This window comes from Salarias fasciatus, chromosome 13 (genome assembly GCF_902148845.1).
Source record: "Salarias fasciatus chromosome 13, fSalaFa1.1, whole genome shotgun sequence".
NCBI lineage: Eukaryota > Metazoa > Chordata > Actinopteri > Blenniiformes > Blenniidae > Salarias > Salarias fasciatus.
This window is the reverse complement of record NC_043757.1, coordinates 17,755,877-17,771,729: the sequence shown is the minus strand read 5'-3', so window position 1 is coordinate 17,771,729 and position 15,853 is coordinate 17,755,877. Positions and strand designations below refer to the sequence as shown.

The 15,853-nt window shown below is 43.7% G+C and overlaps 1 protein-coding gene and 1 pseudogene across 1 annotated transcript; one reads left to right on the top strand and one right to left on the bottom strand.

The window, feature by feature from the left end:
• Positions 1 to 59: 59 nt before the first annotated feature.
• Positions 60 to 2,326, bottom strand: LOC115399378 (peroxiredoxin-like 2A; annotated as a pseudogene).
• A 5,944-nt stretch (positions 2,327 to 8,270) lies between these two features.
• mat1a (methionine adenosyltransferase 1A) lies at positions 8,271 to 13,938 on the top strand. The gene is made up of 10 exons (XM_030106936.1): positions 8,271 to 8,545; positions 10,192 to 10,269; positions 10,429 to 10,551; positions 10,640 to 10,752; positions 11,519 to 11,662; positions 11,743 to 11,868; positions 11,938 to 12,030; positions 12,108 to 12,290; positions 12,379 to 12,512; positions 12,775 to 13,938. Exons 1-10 carry the CDS (start codon positions 8,479 to 8,481, stop codon positions 12,875 to 12,877), a joined length of 1,164 nt encoding a protein of 387 aa, XP_029962796.1. The 5' UTR covers positions 8,271 to 8,478; the 3' UTR covers positions 12,878 to 13,938.
• Positions 13,939 to 15,853: the final 1,915 nt, after the last annotated feature.

Here is a 15,853-nt window from a genome sequence, read left to right as displayed (position 1 = left end):
GATAACCAGTTGATTACTTATATTTTTATTCCACAGTTGCTACATAGAATTGACACACTGCTAGAGTCGATTCAACGTTTTGTGAATGTATGACTGAAGGCCTTTTGGTGTAACTATATACTTTGTGAACCACAAGTTGTCTGAAGGTAGAAAACCCCTTAATTCTTGATGACACTTCATATGAAACACAGATCCATTTGGCTTTTTGAAATAAGACTCTGAGACAAGCAAGTATACAGCAAATAACTGTGAGCACGACTCTTGTATTGATTTATTAAGAGTTAAATAGTAGATGCGCAATATCATTACTTTGAACATGCAGTGTATTCCTCATTATAGCATTACTCATCATGTGTTGAGCTTGTGTGCTGTGTAGCATCAGATCTGTTCTCTCAGCAGAGTTTGGAAACAAATCGTCATCAAAGCAAACAAATCGCCTCTACATAATAAGCAATGAGCAATGAGAATGCAACATGTGTCTGCAGATCCTAGATGTATCCAGAGTTTTATCTTATTCTTCGTAGTAGCAACATGTGCATGGTAATGATGAAAGGGATGCAGATAACTCCTGTGTTACAGCACAGACTGAAACATGCATGCACTCGCTATGACATAACGCCACACACAGATAGTGCAGTCATTTATTAATCCAAGTCTATCTTGCCAAAGCGTCTTTCATCTGGCGAGCTGTCCGGAGAACCGCCAGCATATTCACTTTGTCTCCAAACTCCTTCTCGCGGTGCTCCAGGAGGATACCCTGCGTGAAAATAGCACCATCTTTCATTACCCCTGAAAACATTCAGATACTTTTGTCTTTAAATGTTTTTTATTTTCTGTTGCAGTCAACCTGATCTCCAGGCCCAATGACAAAGACTCCTCCAAGGACAAGTCCTTCGCCTCTTAAGTTTCCCCCGAAGCCCTTCCGGTAGGCCCTCCAGAGGTTCCTCCACAGTCCAACACGCAGAAACACAGAGAACAGCATCCACCTCTCTTGAGGACCGTAGAAATTTCTCTAAGAGAGTAATACAAAAGCAGCTTATTGGCTTAAATTTTGTAACCCTGAAAATTTTCATTGAAAGAAAATGCAAGCCCTGTGTATGGGAGGACTTTGCACAGAGCAGACCTGCTGATCCAGATAGACCTTCCCAGTGAAGTACTTCTTGAAGCAGTCCAGCTCTTTGCCGAGGTTTTCCTTCACCACGGCAAACAGAGGAACTTCCAGATCCTGCAGCTGGGACTTCAGAGAGGACAGCTCCGCAGCCTCCTGCAGGGAGAATCAAGGACAGGATCAAACACCAAACTGAAAGTTAAACAGCTCTCGTATCACAAAAACATGTCATCTCTATCATCTCATACCTCTCTGCACAACAATCATCCAGGTCGTCGCACAACCATGACCACTGCACCAGTCTTCTCCCACAGAGTTTTGGCCTTGTGTCGCTCATGGACTGAAAATCACAGCAAAATCACAATATTCCAAAAAGGATGACTCCTGTCTCTCACATTCAGTAATGTGTGACCTTTAATTGCTGCTAGATCTGGCATGCAACTCTACTTCTGAACAGGTTTGGTTTTGCATGAATCTATTTTAGTCAGAGTAAATTCAGAGATCAGAGCGTGGCTGTTGTGTCTCTCTCTGTTTTTCTTCTTCTGTCTAATCAGACATCTCAGCTCAAAGCCTTTTCAGAGGAAAACAATCTGCTGCATTTGAAGAGAGATATCTTGTAACTTGATTCCATAAAGATCTGGAAGTGTTTTTAGTTTCGGGACTCACCGCCCCCAGTGGTCTTCAGCTCTGTGTCCTCCAACACTTTTATGTTGGCCCATTCTGGTTTAGTCTGAAACCAGTCTGTGAAGGAGCTGATGAGCTCCGCTACGAACAGGCCCATCGCCTTCAGGGCTGTGGCCACAGTCACCATGGTCCTCAGCTGGTTGCACAGTCATCTTCAACACAAAGCAGGTGCAAAATCTATAATTAACTTAGAGTTTGATGAAATACATCGACTTCTTCGTAATCGTCACATTTGATGAGAGGAATACCGAACACAACAAATTGTTTAGTTCTCAGCGTACAGAAGTGCAATCGCCCATGCCACAAAAACAAATAATCAAGTTTTTATGAAGAAATAGATTTAGAAATTAGAGAATGGTGTCAAAAGTTGCGACTCACCAGACTGTGCCTTGCTGCTAATGTGGAGGGATCTGATGTTTTCTAGCAGCCCCCTTAAGCCCTCTAAACTCAGATCAAGCCAATCACAGGGAAAGCTTTGCTTATGTGACCCAAACATGATAGGAATTCCTCAGAGACTCCAGTGAAACAAGGCTCATATGCAGCTGAATCCTGAGTACCAGGTTCTCAGTGGACCATTCAGCCGTCAGCAGCCGAGTCTCTGAATGATTTGTATCATCACTGATTTGCTCTGATTCACATGAAAGCTTCCCACACTGACAAATATTGTACATAACTTTCATCATTTCTAAGTATCATATTATATCATATTTAAGCAAACCTTCTTTTATTTTTTTTAAAATAAAGTTTGCTTATGATGTCTTTGGTTTATTTTAAAGATTAGAATAACCCTGCCTTTGTTTGATTTGGAATTTTAATGGTTTGCCAGCAGAGCATAAGTCTGAATGGGCACCTGGTTTATACTCCATCTTATAGAGCGAGGCTGACTCCTGCAGGAGAGTGGTGAGAACAACACACCCATGATGTGGACGCTTCAGTTTTATCACCTTCAGATAGCATCTAAGACTTTAACTTGTCTCACATGCATCTTTAATAAGATGTTCCAACTCTAGTTTCTCTGTACCATATTAACACAGCTTCCCATTAATTGATGTACAACGGCTTTAAAATCAATCCTAATGCTCGCTGTGTCACAGAGTGTGTCAGCTCTGTTGTCTTGTCTGTAATGTCTAATGTCCATGTAGGTCAATGTTATGTCGAAACTTGCACACTTCCACAGTGAAACGATGTCTTTAAGGAGATTTATTACTTTTTATGGTTACAGAGTATAGAAAACACACTCTCTGTGTTTCATGGTTGTGTTTGTAACTGCGTGCAGCGGCGGCTGCTCTGGATGACTGATCTACAAACAGTGTGCAGAGGTTCACGTGCGTCTGATGTGAAGGTGCATTAATTAGTTAGTTAATGAATTACAAACCCTCCTGTCACTGAAGTTAAGGAGTGCTTGGATGTACTTTTGTGAGTCGGAGTGAGAAGTGAGTGATTTTACTCAAGCCTCTGTCAAATATATACTAAGTTATCTACTGAGTACACTCACAATTTCAATGAAATTGATCTGAAATATGAAAAATATTCCTTTTGCTTTTTTTGTTTTCATCATGGCATTTCTCTGCAACGTGTCCTTGAACCCATTGTCTTACACTGAAATGAGAAGCAGCTACATGCTGGAGTGGTGTGGTCGTCGTTTATGTCTCAGTCATCGCGTAGAGGAATGTGCTGAGGGTCCAAAATGGGCTGGAATAGAGAGTAGGAGCAGGGTAGGATGTCACTCCACCAGCCCAGCTGCTGTGCTCCCTCTGCCTCCTCTGCTCGGACCTCTGCTCACTTTTAGTCGTATTGAGAGTGAATTTAAACACTGTGACATGCTTTAGAAAATGTGCAAAGAAAAGGGAGCATGTGGTGAGATTTCCTGCAGCCATCAGTTATAAACGGTCTTCATTCAGTCAGTTTCTTGTAAATGTTTCACACGTCACACTGAAAAGTCTTGTTTTTGCAGGTCATGTGAGGCCATTGTTTTTTTCCTTTTTTTTTTTTCTCTCGCTTTCTTCAAGTTCCATACATGCAAACACACCGATAACAGGAACGCTCATCTTGGACTAACGCGGCTCCTGTGAGGAGTGGGAGGCATGGTGGGAGGCACCAGCAGCCAATCACAGCTCAGGATCTGCTCCCCACCTCCTGAGTGGTGTTGTTGTTCACAGGCATTGGTCGACATGTCAGATTCTTATAGTACGACGAAGCCAATCAAAGAGCAATGCGGGATGTAGTAAAAGAACAGAGAGTACTATAGTGACTACTGTCTCTTTACATTTGAGAGGGGAAAAAAAACAACTACTACTTTTAGCTCTTGTTTTTTGTAATGCACAGCAGAGATAGTTTCTTATGTTAAGAAAGAGAATATAAATAACTGTGAAGAAGTAAATTGGCAATTTTATATATTTTTATCTTGTGAAAACGTACTTAAAGACGATGGACACAGTTTTCAGGTGAAAACACCCGTCCTCTTTATCTCATTCAGGGGGGAAGCCGGGGTTCACACATAGACAGTCACATGCATATTCATGCTTACAGGCAGAGTAGACTGACCCTGTGACCCACACAGGGAGAACATGCAAGCTCCACGCAGAGAGAGACCCCCCCCCAACCGGATTCAAACCGGGCGTGTTCCTGCTGTGAGGCAACAGTGCGGCAACGTTTATACCACCAGGAAAATAAAGATAAGATTTCGGGATTTCAATTGAGAGGCTGTAAAAGTCACTGAAAAGCACTGATAAGGAGAAATACCTATTAATACACTGTGAGATAATTCAGGTGACAAAGCGCTTGGCAGTATCTGCTGTTTATTGACATGCAAATTCTTATGTAACGGCCGGTACACACGAGTCGCCGCCAAAATCGATCGAACACGTTTGTCCCGCAAGATTCCAGCTTCTCCTGCCCGCTCTGACTGCCATCCAGATGAAACTGGCTGGAAACCAAACGAGCACAGAGGCAAAACCCGCGCTCCGCCGCGCGGCCTTGAACCCGAGGAACAACAAACAGGTGTTAACGGCCCCCGCCGCCGCCGCGGGCCCGCTATCTCAACCTGTTCAGTCGAGTTTGAGTCCGACCGGCCCTCGAGCTGCACTGTAACCCTGAAACCCCGACCCCGGCTTTTAAATTGGGAGACAACGGGGTTCAGCGTGACACAGTTTACACACAGCCAATCAGACGGAAGGAGGACACGCCGTCCCGTGGCTTTTCTATCAAAATGATGGCGTGAACAGGCTGTAATGCCCTCGCTGGGCTCTTCCGTAGAGGAAGATCTAAACCCACTGAAGCAAGTGAAACTTTTATTATTTTCAGAATCCGAGGGGCCCAACGGCTGTGTGGACGAAGGTTCAGGGGGATTTGAACTTTATCTGTCGTGTTTCCGCAGTAGGTTTCATAAACTCGTCACTTTACGCTGACCTGTTGAACTCAGATAGAGGAGCTGTAACCGCTTCAGGTCTGCCACTTCACTTCACTGTCGACGTTTGTGAATGGAGGAGCAGTGTACGAGTGGCGTAAATGCGACGTCTGAGTGCCGTTTTGTAGATTAATGATCTCATATCAGTCATTATTTGAAAGTCATTGTTACACAGCATTTCTCATTGTTATTATATCTCTACATCTTCGTTGTTAGGGAGCTATTGTGAGGACTTCAAATATTTATAAGTGCTATAAATCATCAACAATAAATTATTACAGCCTCTTATTTTCCGGGGAACTACTTGTCCTCGTGATAAAATAATATCGCCCTGTGGTAAAAAGCCTCACCTCACAGTGAGAACGTCCTCGGCTCAAGTTCAAGGTCAAGCTCGGACGCTCTTCCGCGTGGAGTTTGCATTTTCTCTCCCGGTGCTTCGGCCTTCTCTGTGCGACTGTGGTTGTGTCTCTCTGTGTGTTTACCTGGTGATGGATGGCGAACAGTTTCAGCGTGCATCCTGCCTTCAGCCGTTATCGGGGACAGCTCCAGGAACCCTCCGCCTAAAATCGGTTGAAGCATTATAAAATATTAATGGATCTAAGCTTTAATTTACTTTTATATGTCAGTTTATGTACTGAGTAAACTATATCAATAAATAATTGATATACATGCAAATTGTAATTGGCATGAATTGATTTATTATCAGTTTATAGTCAGCCTTCATATATTTACACTGTTCCTGCTTCACACTTTATTCTGACATGCTGTTAAAGCTCTGATAATAGTTATCTTGTTAGTGTTGAAGGGGGGGGAAAAAAATGTCCTGGTCACTCATTAACCGGCTCTCTGAGGCAAACCACACAGTTCTGGACGTTCACGTGTGCGCACGTTACCAGCGCGGCGTCTTGAGTGTTTTCATCGCGGCCAGCAGACTCTCATCTGGCCAAAACAAACAGAGGTGTATCATCCAGAGGCCGCTCACTGGCTCCCCGTCCCCTTTAAGCATCGGCCAGGACTTTCAGGTCTTCTCCAGTTTGATCTAGTTCGTGTTGGTGGAGGATCGCTGACCTCTGACCTTTGTGTCCCCGCGTACAGCCGTCCCTCTTGACGCATTTATGTGACAACTGGAGAGGTGACCCCACGAAATGTTCAGACTGAAAACCTGAAATGATGAGGTTTGCAGTTTTACAAATTGCAGTGATAACTTGACAATAGACTTGATTTTTCCAACTACTGGATGGTTTCTTTTAGGTAACAAGCTTAATCTGTTACTCTTTTACTTTCACTTAGCTACTCCGGATAATAAGTTTTTATCTTAATCCAGGAATCAAATATAAAACTATGTCAGTTTTAGCTATTTATTAATCAACATTTACCTGAGGTGGAAATCACAGAACAAAATGTGTTCTCTGTGTAGAATAGAATACAACAGAACAGAATAGAATAGAATAGTAATACTTTATTAATCCTAGAAGGAAACTGTCAGCCGCCTTTTTTTCTCAGGAAGCTGCTCTAGAAACCTAGAAATTTGCATTTTCTTCTGTAAATGCAGTCTTTATTGTTTTATGTGCGGCCTGACGTTTATCCACAAATCAAGTCACCGCTGCAGAGTCACAGTTGATTGTATAAACTATCACAGATCTCGTCGTCCGGAGGTCCAAAGTTCTGCAGGCCTGAACGCGTACAGTAGGCTGCATTTACAAATGCTCTGAAACAAACAAAAAAAAAAAAGGTTACTCCCAGACTTGCAGTAAAAATCAATTACAAAAAAGAGGCGTTTCATAGTTGCTACATTTACTGATTCTCTGGTTGGTGTTGTTATAGTTGTGATTAAGATTTTTTTTCCCTCCTTATCAAATTTCTTGAAAATGAGCCTTTAGGTCAAGTCCTTTAACTTGTTAAACTTCTCATCTGATCAGGCAAAGACTGAAATCAGAGTCAGATGAATGAAGGAGATTTCTATGTTGCAAGTAAAAAGACATTTATATTTAACTTTGACTTCAGGCTGAACTTTATTGTATGATAAGGTACAAAATCTGTGTGATTGTACAGGTGTATATTTGCTCTAACACACACCGTGTGTGTACACTTTTAGGCATCCCTCACCAACAGCAGTTCTTTGCATTCTGTGATTCTCTGTAAAAACAGACACTGAGTCACCTGAGAGGCTCGGAGATATCTGAAGGTCTTATCTTCATTATTTGATCTTCACGCAGGAAATGACTCGCTACTTTCTGCTCAAAGACAAGCGCCTCAGGCCGCGACTGAGACAGAAAAACACATTCAGAAAGCAGGTGACTGTCTGCCTGAAAGCTGATTACTGACAGTGACTGGGAGTAACTCATTATATTGAGCTGTATTGAAATACAGATATTTTTATTTTCTTTCTTTCATGCTTCAATAATTTTTTTTTCAGATTAACATTTCACACGTAAGTGACATGACTTAATTTTTCTTCAATATTTCAACGAAATATAGTTTCATTAATAATCAAAACTCAATCACTTTTTCCAATAGCACAGAAATACACTAATAACAGGTGTTAAAGAATTAAAAATTGAGATAGTATTGTCCGATTGAAGTATTAGGTGCTACTACTTGACTTAAAAGCATGATCCCCAGTGATGCACTTCACTTGACACACACTTAACACTTAAACTCTTTACATAGTTGATTTTGCTTCATTTGTGCCGGGGACAGCAGCCCCCCCCTTCCTGTCCCGCTCTCTGTCCATAGGTAGTCCTGACCTGGCCGGGTCCCAGCTGCCCCACCGGGGTGACCGGCCAGGAGGGGAAACCCTTCCTTTTTTTTTTTTTTTTTTAATTCCACAATCCTGCTTCTGCTCAGCATCACGCCCTGAAGTATGGCTATAAACACACACTCGGGCTTTATGCTGCGCACAAGGGGTTAACAAGCAGTTTCCATGAGCTGAAATTCCCTCCCATCATCCACTCCCCCCTGGAATGGACTGTCCCGTGGAATCACATAGTGTGTGTGTGCATGTGTGTGTGTGTGTGTGTGCGCGCGCGTGTGTGTGTGTGAGTGTGAGTGTGAGTGGGTGGGCATGCATGTGCTCCCTTGGCCATATATATTGGGCCATGTGGACACAGACGTGGAGTTTTGTAGCACAGACGCCGTGTTGGCTGCAGGGCTGTCGGCCTCCCGATCTTCATTTCTCTGGTGAAGAGAACCGGCAGGAATATAAATCCACCTTCAGACCTGTGTGGACTGTTCACCGGGTGGGAACTGAGACAACCTTGCAGGCGCACCCGTAGGCAAAATGAGTGATCTGTTGGAAGATGGATCTTTCATGTTCACCTCAGAGTCCGTAGGAGAAGGACATCCAGGTGAGTCTTCTGCCAACTCCGGCTACCTGTGAACCCACCTGTGATCACAAGTCTCTAGATAAATAAATAATCCACAGCAGCTGAAATCAAAACAAACTACCCCCTTAAAAAAAAACCTCATTCAAGAAAAACGTTGGATTTGAATATTCTCCGATTTTAACTGTACATCCTGAGTGTGTTGTTATTTTGTCATGAGACCGACACCCACGTGTTGAACTTTCGTACAAGTTGGAATCCACATGTCCAAAATGTAGTGCCGTGGCGTTACTACTCTCCGAGCATGGCTGGTATTCCATTCACAGCAACATGTGTTTACTGCCCCCTCACTCTCACTGATGGGCAGCTGTGTGAGCGTGTGTGTGTGTGTGTGTGTGTGTGTGTGTGTGAGAGTGACAGCCGGGTGTAAGGTTGCATCCTTAAGTTCAAGAAAGAAACAGAAAACAGGCAGATTCTGGGATTCTAGTTTCATGTTGGCAAATCTAAATGTGAATAATATGTTTCATCCTCTTTAATCAACAAGACTAATCAAACAAACAAAACTTCTGTGTGATTTAAAGTTGCTCTGTGAGACATTTTCTCATATCTGAGACTTCAGAAGTTTTGTGAAGCTTTTACAGTTCGAAGTAGCTCCACTTGTCACACACAGCGGCGGCAGCCCGTCTGACTTCCAACACAACGCTGAGGTGCACTCTGTCCCGATCACGGCGGTCTTTAGACCCGCCCGCACATCCACCCGCCTCCCTGCTCGTGTCAGTGTGTCGTTATCGCTTCACAAATATGTAACTTCACAAAGTCCTCTGAGGGAAATCGATAGTAGTAAATGCAGGTGTGCAGATTTCCAGAGATAGTGGTTCCTGTATTATGTAAAGCTGCTCTGCTGGGAAGTGCCTGATCTTTGCATCACAACCTGATTTTTGGATTATGTGAAGTTTCTTTGTTTATAAAGGATATTTAAATGTCATTAAGCAGTTGAAACACTCAAAAAAATGAAGAATAAGCAGCAAACTGGTTCATACAGAACTGCTGACTTCACAAAACAACCGTCCGCGTGTGTTTTTATGTCTATTTGAAGATACTGTTGATATTAGAATCTGTGTTTGATATTAAAAAAACAGTGCAGGCTATTTGAAGCCAGGTTTTCTTGTTAAACCTGCTGCATTTCCATTTTTTGTGCCAGTCCCAGAGAAGCGTGACCTTGCCAAAACACCTTTTCTCCTTGATAACACAACTTTGAGGCCTGCGCCGTTCCCACAGATAGCGGCCGCTCTTTACTGTCCAGACATTAAGATAAACAGTAATAAACAGTTGCTGCGGTATTAATGGAGCTGGATGCTGTTTCTGATGTAACCTGTGCATCACATTGCCTCAGCAGTAGGAGATGAATGAAGCTGAGCCATTGTTAGGCTGCTGCTCACAAACCACACGGATAAAACTCAATCCAGCGCTCTGTCTGTCTGAGGCGACAGGATCCGACCTTCCAGAGATATATCCTCTGTTTGAATTGATTCTCGTGGCAACATAATCACGTTTAAATGTTTTATAATCGAAATGTTTCTTAATCTGCAGTCTGGCTTCCAAGCAGGCCTCGTCTCGGCGTAACTCTGAATTTACTAACAGCAGAGTCTCTGCTTTCTGTTTCTCTAAAGACAAGATCTGTGACCAGATCAGTGATGCTGTCCTGGACGCACATCTGAGCCAGGACCCTGACGCCAAAGTGGCCTGTGGTAAGCCAGTCAGAATCCAGAGAGGGAGAGAGAAAGAGAGAGAGACGGGGGGGAAGGCCTTTCTGTCATTTCATGAATGACCAGAGGACGTAACTTTTGAACATTTGAACCTTTGAAGTATTGTGTACAAATCACATATTGTGTTGATGGTGTGAACAGAGACGGTGTGTAAGACCGGCATGGTGCTGCTCTGCGGAGAGATCACGTCCCGGGCCAATGTGGACTATCAGAAGGTGGTGAGAGACGCCATCAAGCACATCGGCTATGACAACTCAGACAAAGGTGAAGCCGTGTTTTCAACACGCGGCGGAATAAAACCATGTGTTCCCGCCGCCTGCCGTCTGACCGCTGTTTCACTTCGCCCCTGCAGGGTTTGATTACAAGACGTGTAACGTGCTGGTGGCTCTGGAGCAGCAGAGTCCAGACATTGCCCAGGGCGTCCATGTGGACAGAAAGGAGGAGGACATTGGAGCAGGAGACCAGGTGTGTGCGCTGTAACAGGCCAGTGCCGTTCCAGCAAGTTTCCGTGTTACAATGTGGCAGAATGCAAGCCGAGAGATTAATTTAACATCTGAAAAACCACCAGAAGCTTCAGCGTGCGGTTCATGTTTGTGAGCCTGAAACACCTGAGAGATCCTTCCTGTAAGCTCTCATTAAGAGAAGTAACAGCATCTGCTGTCATATTTATATCCAAAAATGCTTCCAAATGTGGCTTTTAGGAAAATGCAATGTAAAACAAAATGCACATACTCTTTTTATAATATTATTTGAAGTGTAGTACTTGAGTACTAGACCTGAATGACTGCAGCTCATCTGCTTTCTCATTGTTCACCGTGTCCACACTGATCAGGATGTGAAAAGTCAGGCACAAAGTTCTCTAACAGCCTCTGAGATGTAACCTGTGATCATTTTCATACAAAAAACAACAGAAAACATAAACTTACACACCTGTTCATAGTGGATCAGTGCCGCATCCCTGTAAATCCAAGTGGGAAAATGCATCTTAGAAAATGGGCAACATGTGTTTTTCATATTCATTTTAACATTTTCGTTATGTTATTTTTACTTCAACGTAAAGTTTTCTCCAAAAAACAGATTTTATCCGTGTGTAATATTTTTGTTTCATTCTGTTTTACAACATGCTCCATTGTGTGAAATGATTTCGAGTCACATTCAGCTCATTCTTACTTGATTTGTGGGGTTTAGACCCCCGCTGACCCTTGACCCCTCTCTCTCTCTCTCCCTGCAGGGCCTGATGTTCGGCTACGCCACCGACGAGACCGAGGAGTGCATGCCCCTCACCATCGTGCTAGCTCACAAGCTCAACTCAAAGATGGCGGAGCTCAGGCGCAGCGGCGTCATCCCCTGGCTGCGCCCCGACTCCAAAACACAGGTGAGCCGAGATCAGACCGGCCGCGGCGAGACTCCGCGGCAGAGCCGTGGGCTAACCTCCGGGTGAACCTCGTCCCACAGGTTACTGTACATTACGAACAAAAGGACGGAGCCGTCATTCCCAAAAGGGTCCACACCATCGTGATTTCCGTCCAGCACGACGACTGCATCTCTCTGGAGGAGCAGCAGAACGTCCTGAAGGAGAAGGTGCAGCCTGAGCTCTGACTGACCCGCCGTCTGGAGAGAGCAGTTATGACACTGATCTGTTCCTCTCAGGTGATTAAAGCCGTGGTTCCCGCCAAATACCTGGACGACAAAACGATCTACCACCTCCAGCCAAGCGGTCGCTTTGTCATCGGAGGACCACAGGTGACCTTAACGCGCAGTCGCAGGAAACTGGTGGTTAAAAGAAAAGAGAAGAAAATCATTGTTTCCTTTTTAAACAGGGTGACGCTGGAGTAACGGGCAGGAAGATCATCGTGGACACATACGGAGGGTGGGGAGCTCACGGAGGCGGTGCTTTCTCCGGCAAAGACTTCTCGAAGGTGGACCGCTCTGCCGCCTACGCCGCCCGCTGGGTGGCCAAGTCTCTGGTCAAAGCAAAGCTGTGCAGGAGAGTCCTGGTGCAGGTGAGTGCTCGGCTTCAGCCGTTGACCCGTCCAGAGACAGCCCGAGACGCACACCGCTGATGAGCGTCTCTGTCTGCACGTGCCGCAGGTGTCCTACGCCATCGGAGTGGCCCAGCCTCTGTCCATCTCCTTGTTCACCTACGGTTCCTCTCAGAAAACAGAGTCAGAGCTGCTCCACATCGTCAACAAGAACTTCGATCTGCGGCCGGGAGTCATCGTCAGGTAAGACGGGCTTAAACACAGTCACTGCAAGTGTTTTATTTACTTTATTTTGTTTCATGAAATTCTTGCATGAAACAGCATTTGGCCACCAGGTGGCAGTAGTTTGTTTTATCTTCTGGCCTGTAATTTCAAGGTTGTGTTTCATAAAAGGCATGCCAGCAACAAACATGACTTCTTAAATTAGTGTCCCTACTCTTCATAAATATCTGTCCAACTGATGACTTGCTTCCTTTCTCTCGCCATGTTGCTTTTTCCACCTCAGGGAACTGAACCTGAAGAGGCCCATCTACCAGAAAACAGCTTCTTACGGCCACTTCGGCCGGCCGGAGTTCAGTTGGGAAGTTCCCAAAAAGCTCGTCTTCTAAGTACTCCACCTGCCCCGAGGCCGAACCAGACGCCTCTTCAGCTGCCAGCTTTGCCAACTGATAGGACTGTTTTTTTTTCTTTTTTTTAAAATGCAATAGAACCAAAGCCAAAGTTAGAATAAATCAGCTTTAAAGAGATAAGGAGGTAATTATGTTCCAGAGTGGCTGCAGCCACTGGAGGACACATCCTCCTGGTGAGAAGACAGACATTGAAGGGGACATCTCACTAATTAATCACTTTTTTGTTGTTTTTTTTCATCAGATCACAACAGTCATCAGTGCTATTAAAATAAATGTGTACAGTCATTAAATCAAAGATCTGATTTGGGAATCTGTGACAGACAATCTCAGCGCTTTGTTTTCTTTTGAAGATGCTCCTGACAAACGCCAGTCGGCAGTGTGATTACTGCCCGGCCGAGGGTTTGTCTCCAGAATACGTTTTCTTTATAACTGTAAGGAATGAAAAGAAAAGACCTCATTTGTAATGTGTGCCACTCTTGCAATCGCCGTTGTTCAAGAGGACAGGTCAGCGAGATGTCTCCATGTTACAGTCATTCACAGTTCTACGTTTTCATTTCATCCATACAATCTTCACCTTTGTGCTCAGAAGGGAGTTGCTTGAAACATCTTCAACTCTTCCCTATTTTTTTTTTCTGGCCTGTAAATGTGACTCAAATATTTTAAAAAGTCTTAATCTTGACTTGATTGTGAATCGATGTTTGGAAGCCTTTAGTGGACCACTGATGTCTTAACGCGGCAGCATTTTGAGTGTTGGGAGCCTGTGCTACTCTGATTTCCTCTCATTTTATACAGCCTTCTCCGTCTGTATCATAGACTTGTTCTGCTGATTTCTTCCTTTAATGTGGAATGAAAAGTTTGCTCTGTTTGAAAATATCTTGTACTGTTGTTAAGTTACTCTAAATCCGGATTTAAAGTATATATATAAAAAAAAGAATCAAGTGTATTCAGATGCTTCTCACACGGTTGGTAAAAATGAAGTTGTGTGTGCAGCTCAGGCTTTCATCTGCTGCCATCTTTGTTTTTGTACATTTTATCATCAGTGTCGCCTTCTGTTGACTTCATGATCAGAAAAACTGGATGTTGTAAATAATTCAACAATTAAAAAAAAAAACAAAGTTATGAACCAATGTCTGACTCCTTCAACAATGTGGCCCTATTAAACACACACACATACACACAAGAGATCAAACTGTACACAGCTCTTTTTGATTTTTATTTATTGAACATTAAGGCATATATATGTGTACAATCATAGAACTTCTCAAAATAGAATTAGGAACCTAAACCTCTTTGGTTTTCATTATCAAAAGAATATAAGGCACAAGGAGCATTTTTCCGCTCAGCTGAGGGTGAGATGAGATCTTTGTGAGGTTTACTGGTTAGTTTGTGAGAGGGCTCTCATCAACGGTCTACTGATTGCAAAAGTAAGCTTAATGGTTTTTCTTTTCGCTGATATTTAACCGTGTGTGTGTGAGCAGCATCGGCATTCTCACAAGCGACTGACAACAGAAAGGCTTGCTTTAATTTGCAGCTTGTACAAAGTCTTGATTAATAAAAAATAATAATCTACTCGGCTGACCGTCAGTGACAGAGCAGCTGCGACCTGCACTACAGACACACACACACACACACACACACACAAAAAAACAAATTTACACAACGGAAAACAAAAGACAAGAGAAGGCAGAGGCGCAGAATCAAGTGACGCAGCTGGTGATGTAGCCTTTCCTGAGTGCAAAGATCACACAGATCGATAAACAAGAAGGAAAAACACTGAAATAAAGCACAAGATGCCAAGCAAGCAATGCGGGGTAGAAATCCGACTCTTTAAATAAAGAGCTATATTTGATTAGTTAGCAGTTTGAGTGAAGATGGATGCTGCTGATAGATTGCAGTCAGGCGCACAACCTGAAGTGTAATAAAACAGTCTGAGCGAAGATGCTTCGTGCATGAGCGGCGCCATTGTTTGACTGAGAATTTACGCTCCATCAAATCTGAACTGTGGCTTCTTGCATGATGCAGACGTAGCGTGCAGACACACTGAAGTCACAGAAACTCGTTTTATTTGAAGTAAAACAAAAGCAGATTTGGCCTCAAACTGCTAACTTAACATTCTTGGCTGTGGCCACGAGCATGTGTAATTATTAAAGTAAAAAAAAAAGAAAAGACCTCCTGTGAGCTGACCAAGAAAAAAACAGCACAGATCAGATTTCTACACAAAACGGCCTACAGTACACTGTTTGACCAGCAGAGGGAGGCAGTGAGCGACTGGCGTTTCAAACACTGCAGCTGTCTCACTGTGCTCCAGCTTCATGTTGGAAAAATACATTCAGCCCGACAGTGAATTCACTCTTGAGCTTTTATGTAACAGACTGTGAAACTGTGAACAATTTGCAATTAAAACCACTGACACTCAGAACACTGGCACCGCGCCAACATGTGGCCAGCTGTGGTTTGAAGGGGGGGGGGGAGAAGCAACGCAGCTGACTAACCTGAGTATTACCGCTTGAAACCTTCCGATTTTCCGCAGGTTTCTCAGCTCAAAGCTTGTTGATAATACACAGGTGTGTTGACCATTTCTGAAGAAAGAAGAGCATTTCTGCACGGATTAGTATTCCTGGCACTCAGCGGACCCTCTGTCCCTGCTCCCACTGTTAGCAGACTGCAGCTCTCTCTCATATTATTGCTTTTTATTCATCCGACGCAGTCTCGATCGCAGGACAGGATAAGGCCTTTTCTTGTGTGTGTTTTAGCACCGAAGACACAGATATTTTGGCACATACTGTACGGCAGCACGGAGGCAGGACGTGTGTGTCACAGTCACCCTTTATTTTTCCCTTTGTCCAGCTGCAACAGCGAGACAGACTGAAGAAAAAAAAAAAAAATCTCCAACTATGTTAGAGCTTCAAAGAAAAAAAAAAGGAAGAAGGTGAAGCAACACTTGCACATTCTCCT

Bases quoted from the DNA above. Each gene is read 5' to 3' on its own strand.
- mat1a (XM_030106936.1), top strand. From the start codon at position 8,479: ATGAGTGATCTGTTGGAAGATGGATCTTTCATGTTCACCTCAGAGTCC. The intron at 8,546-10,191 runs GTGAGTCTTCTG...GTTTCTCTAAAG, and splicing joins CGTAGGAGAAGGACATCCAG to ACAAGATCTGTGACCAGATC. The intron at 10,270-10,428 runs GTAAGCCAGTCA...TGGTGTGAACAG, and splicing joins TGACGCCAAAGTGGCCTGTG to AGACGGTGTGTAAGACCGGC.